This window comes from Fringilla coelebs, assembly GCF_963513975.1.
Source record: "Fringilla coelebs genome assembly, chromosome: 3".
In the NCBI taxonomy this organism is placed as follows: Eukaryota; Metazoa; Chordata; class Aves; order Passeriformes; family Fringillidae; genus Fringilla; species Fringilla coelebs.
In genome coordinates, this window is record NC_140030.1 from 84,868,152 (window position 1) to 84,873,143 (window position 4,992).

The window sequence follows — 4,992 nt, forward strand, 5'->3', positions numbered from 1 at the left end:
TTTATTTGAGCAGCATGAAATACGCAAACCAACACAAAGCACTGGAAGAGATGAACTGTGTCAGTTTTTATTTCTTGTGCCTTTTGGCTTCATGCTCACTTATTGTGGTAACTTGTTTCATGAAGCATTAAATACAAGAGTCTATAAATCCACCAGGACAAAATGCAGCTAGAGTGTATAGCAAGTGAAAACTTTATTTCCAGCATTGCTGCTATGAATTTTTATAATTTCATTGTTCTTACCTTATATTTAATATTTATTTGCATGTATTTCCTTGTTTTAAGAAATACCCACAGAACTGAACTGTACAAGATGTCAGATTATCAACTCCCCATAAGCACTATGCTGTTGTTTATTTTTATTGTTGTGAATAAAGTTTCAACTCACAAAATTCCATTGCTTACAGGTGTTTTAAGTATCATCTAACTACTTCTTATGCTGTCACTAGAATACTTTTTAAGAATGGAAAGATTCTCTGGTTCTTTCAGGGAAGCAATGCTTTATATGTGCAACTCTGTGTCCACTACCTAGAAGTCTTTGACCCTCCTGAGCCTACGTTAATCAAATACAAAATGCAGCATGTTATAGAGTCAAAAGGAATCAGTAAGAATAATGAAAACTCTGGGGGTGGTTTTACTGGAGGATGACAGAATATGTGCAAATGACAAAATTTTTTGCTTTCAAGTAGCGGGACTTGGAATTTATACAACAGCCCAAGATAGAAACTGTGAGAGTGCTGTGGAGAGCAACTGAGAGATGCTTATCAGTGTTAACATATTACATGTGCTTTAATCTATTACTGTCTTACTAGTCCAGCTAAATTCAAAGCACCACTTTCTTTTGTTTCTACAGTCAATGATCAAACTTGTGTTGAGTCAAGCCTTAACAATGTGTTTAACTGTTAAATTAGAAAAGACATAGAGAAGGTCTTGAAAGGCCTTGAAAGACGAATTAGTGACTTAACTGTGTCCTCAGAGACACAAGTACTAGCAGCTGCTCTTCAAAATGATGACTTAATGAATCATAAAGTTGTTATGGTTGGAAAAGACCTTAAAGACCATCACATCCAACTGTCTATGTAGCACCACCACCATAGAGCATGTTTTAGAACTCTAAAACATGTTCTCAAATGCCACACCCATGTTTTTTTCCCATGCTTTAAGCAGAGGTGACTACCACTTTGCTGAGCAGGTCTGGCTCAATGCAATGATCTACATATTAAAAACATCAGTGGATCATACAAATACACCTGCCAGGAATAAGTATTTATCAGCTTACAATTATGAAAACTGTAACGTGAAGCAAAGAGGGAATTATAATCTGATGTTTGTGTTAGGTGAAAGACACCACTGCAAACCAAAGCAGCAGCATCTTTTAGGTATATGGCTATTGCTTCTCGTCGTTTCTTCAGCATGAGGTTTCCAGCAGGTTCAGGGGAGAGCAACAGCAGGCCTTTCTACTGCAGGTGTCGTCACACGCCAGCCTTTGTGTCTGTCACCTGTGGCAAAGCTCTCGGGAGGTGAATCCCTCCAGGTGACATGCTGGCAGCCGCAGTTGTGACAAGGCCGTGCCTCGGGGCCGCTCCACAGCGGCCGAAACAGCTGCCCGGCCCCAGGAAACGAGACCAGAGCGCGGGCTTTGCTACGGCTTTATTCGGGACCGGTCGGCGCCGTGGGACACGGGGCCAGCAGTAAGGCTCAAGTACTTTTTTGCATAGGAACAAACCCCATTTCATTCCCCCGAGCCCCGGCCCTTCCTCGGGGCGTCGGCAGCGGGGCCGGCCCGGCGCGGCGGCTGTCCCGGCCCAGCCCAGCGCAGTCCCCGCCGGGCCCGGAGCTAGCTGCCCGCGGCGGGCCGGTAGTGCAGCTCCCGCTCCAGCTGCTCGGCCGTCAGCGTCCCGGCGATGGCGGCGCAGCCGGGGTTGAAGACGGAGTAGGCGCTGAGCTCGCCGGGCCGCCGCTCGGCGGGGCCGCGGGTGCCGGCGTACATCCAGTAGAGCAGGGAGAGGACGAAGTAGGGCAGCCCGAGCTCCAGCTCCGCGAACAGCGCCAGCAGCACGGCCCACAGCAGCACCTTCAGCAGCAGCGGGCGCGCCCACACCGGAGCGGCCGCCGCGCCGGGCCGGACCTGCGGAGGCGGCGGGGAGACGCGGCGTCAGGCTCGGGCCGCCCGCCGCACCCCCCGCCCCGCCCGCCTCGGCGCTCACCTGAGCGCCGCCGCCCGGGCCCTCCGCGGCTGCCCGCGGTCCCTCGGCGGCATCCGGAGCCGCGGCCTTTCCCGGCGACTCGGCCGGGCGCGGAGCGGCGGCAGCGCTGCCGCGGGCGGCGCGGAACTCGGCGAGGCGCCGCTCCACGCTGGCCGCCATGGCCGAGCCGCGCCTGCGCCAGGCCCGTCACGGCCCGGGAGAGGCGGGGCCGCGGAACGGGGAGCTGCGGAAGGGGCTGGGGTCAGGCCGTGGGGAGCCGCGGGCAGCTGGTCAGCTCCTCCTCGCCGTCCGGGATGGACGGCAGAGGCGGCGATTTTCTCTGGAGAAAAGCTGTAATTCACCAGAGACCTCCTCTGTTTAGTTTTCACACAACTTATGTTGGAAAAGGCGTCTGAATTACAGTCCACCCTTGTCCAAACACCAAATCAAACAGATCATGGTATTAAATGCCATGTCCAGCCATTTCTTGAAAGCCTCTAGAGATGGTGACTCCACCACCTCCTTGGGCAGGCCATTCCAGTGTCTAATCGGACCCTTTGTGAAGAAATTCCTCCCCCATCCAACCTGAACCTCCCCTGGCGCAGCCTGAGGCTGTGCCCTCTTGCCCTGTCGCTGGCTGCCTTCGAGAAGAGGCTGACGCTTACAACCTCCCGCAATCCAGCTCTTCTCTGGGCAGAACAACCTCAGTGACTAATGCTGGCACCAAAAAGAAGAGGGGATGGAGAGAATAAACCATGGAGTGACCAAAGCCTGGGGAGGAGGAAGGAGATGCTAACAGCCCGGCTGACCAGCACCATTTGCGTGTGGCGTTGGAGCAGAGGTTTTAGCAGAGCGCTGGGCAGCTGGGGCAGGGCCGTGAGCAGGAGGAGGAGAGCACCACACTGGGCTTGGCCGCTCATCGTGTGCTGCCAGGAGCCAGGGCTCGCCCTGTGCCCCTCTCTGATGGCCCTGGAGAAAAGCCTGTGGTGGGCTCCCTCCAACACAGGTCCACAGGCCTTGCCAGCATCTATCCCACACTCTCTTTAAGTCAGCTAATAACATTGGGAGAACCAGCTCTATCACATCATGTTCCAGCTATCAGCACTGCCAAGAAATAAAAATTTATTTACAGAATCTGTCTCTTAGCCTCAGGAGTAAAATATCTATCACTCTCTAGCAATAATAGTCAGCAATGAGCCATCATTTCATCCTGCAGTGCTGTTTCCAGTTACTTATAGCCTTCTCAGAAGTGACCTTTGGGGCTGAATGTCTCATGCATGTGTCAGCTCAGAAGTGAATATGAGAAGTCTAATAAAAATCAATTTGGGTGTTCTTAAGTTATCTTAATGTGGAAAAAATTGTGGTTTTTTTTCCCAGCTAAATAATTTTTCAAATGCCTATTTTATGCTTGGTTACAAAATTACTTTCTTTTAACCTTCCGACTTTGCAGAGAGTGCCGCAATGAATAAAATTTTTCTCTTTATTTGTGGAAATTTGATTTTGAAATAACAGTGAAAAATGTTTTAAAATAGCCTGCACGGGACATTTTTTTATTATTATTATTTTTTTTATTTATTTTTTATTTTATTTTATTTTTCTTCCTCTTGTTCATGGAAACAGCTACTTATTTCTATAGACTTCATTAGTCAAAGTAATAGCTTTATGTGAATAGTATATAAAATACCACCTTTGCAAACTGCACCCAGTGATTCCTATGTTGTCAGATTTTACTCAAGATTTACCGGGTTTAGTATGTATTTGCTATTATGCATCCAAGTAGCTATTTTATGGCTATTTTATGGGGCTGTCTATATTACCCATGTGTTGTTAGGGTACATAGATGAGTGCCATGAATTATGCCTTTGAAGCTCAAGATCAATCCAGTAACTTCATCTCTAAATTAGTGTTACACTGTGGATAAAGACCTAAACAAATTTGTATCCATAAATTCTTGAATTACTTCAATATATCCTGTTTTAAACAAACAGCTTAATTGTATAGACGTTTCGTTTGTTTAACAAACCATATGAACAATTTGTTCCCTACTCCAGTGCCTACAGAAGATCTTGGCAGTTCACCAAGCTTAATCTTTGGATCCTCAGCCTGTGGTTAGGAGGGCAGAGGGGACATGGAAAGGTTGAAGAACACTTCTGTGGGACTTGAATCACTTAATGCCTTCCTCTATTTATGAGAAAAAGAGATTGAATATAGTGAGTTTGCAGGCGTGAGACTACGAGTCAAGTATTTCTTCACTTGTGCTACAGCCAATGATGAATCAAAAATGTTGGGTGCTATTGATCTCTAAAGCTGCATTCTTTATGAAGTAAGTTCTGGAATTGCCCATCAACTTCTAGGAGGCAGCATTAAGATCACTTTAAAAACTTATTTTTTTATTTAAGTTGTTTCATACTTAATCATAATATAAAGCAGTTCACATGCATATTTCTCTCTGCCAAGAAGAGAACCTTTCTTCTTTATAAATTTCCACTTCAGCAATTTTGAAAATTTTCCTCTATCCCAGCAATCAACTTTTTGCTATATTTTAATATTTATGACAGAGAAGAATCATTGCATTCTGTTCTCAGCCAAGTATCATCAGCTTAAGGAGCTAAGGTTCCAAGCCATTAGGAACTTTGTCAATGGCACTCTATCAGCAAGTGAACTGAGGGAGGTGAAAGAACTGACGGAAAAGGAAAGCTGGCAAAGCCACGCCCAAAGTGCAGTTGACTTTATACTTTTGGGGTGGTGACTGTAGAGTTTTTCCTAATTAATTTTCAAATATGTTCACTCTTTCATGCCCCTTAAGA

At 46.8% G+C, this 4,992-nt stretch overlaps 1 protein-coding gene across 1 annotated transcript; it reads right to left on the reverse strand.

Annotated features, from left to right (window-relative positions):
* Nucleotides 1–255: 255 nt before the first annotated feature.
* On the reverse strand, nt 256–2,366 carry SAYSD1 (SAYSVFN motif domain containing 1). The gene is made up of 2 exons (XM_084202379.1): nt 2,207–2,366; nt 256–2,127 (listed from the first exon to the last, which is right to left on the reverse strand). Exons 1-2 carry the CDS (start codon nt 2,363–2,365, stop codon nt 1,837–1,839), a joined length of 450 nt encoding a protein of 149 aa, XP_084058505.1. The 5' UTR covers nt 2,366; the 3' UTR covers nt 256–1,836.
* Between the last annotated feature and the right edge of the window lie 2,626 nt (nt 2,367–4,992).

Excerpts from the sequence above, each read along its gene's own strand:
- SAYSD1 (XM_084202379.1), bottom strand. The coding sequence starts at position 2,365 with ATGGCGGCCAGCGTGGAGCGGCGCCTCGCCGAGTTCCGCGCCGCCCGC. Across the intron at positions 2,128-2,206 it reads GCCCGGGCGGCGGCGCTCAG|GTCCGGCCCGGCGCGGCGGC; the intron begins GTGAGCGCCGAG and ends CCGCCTCCGCAG.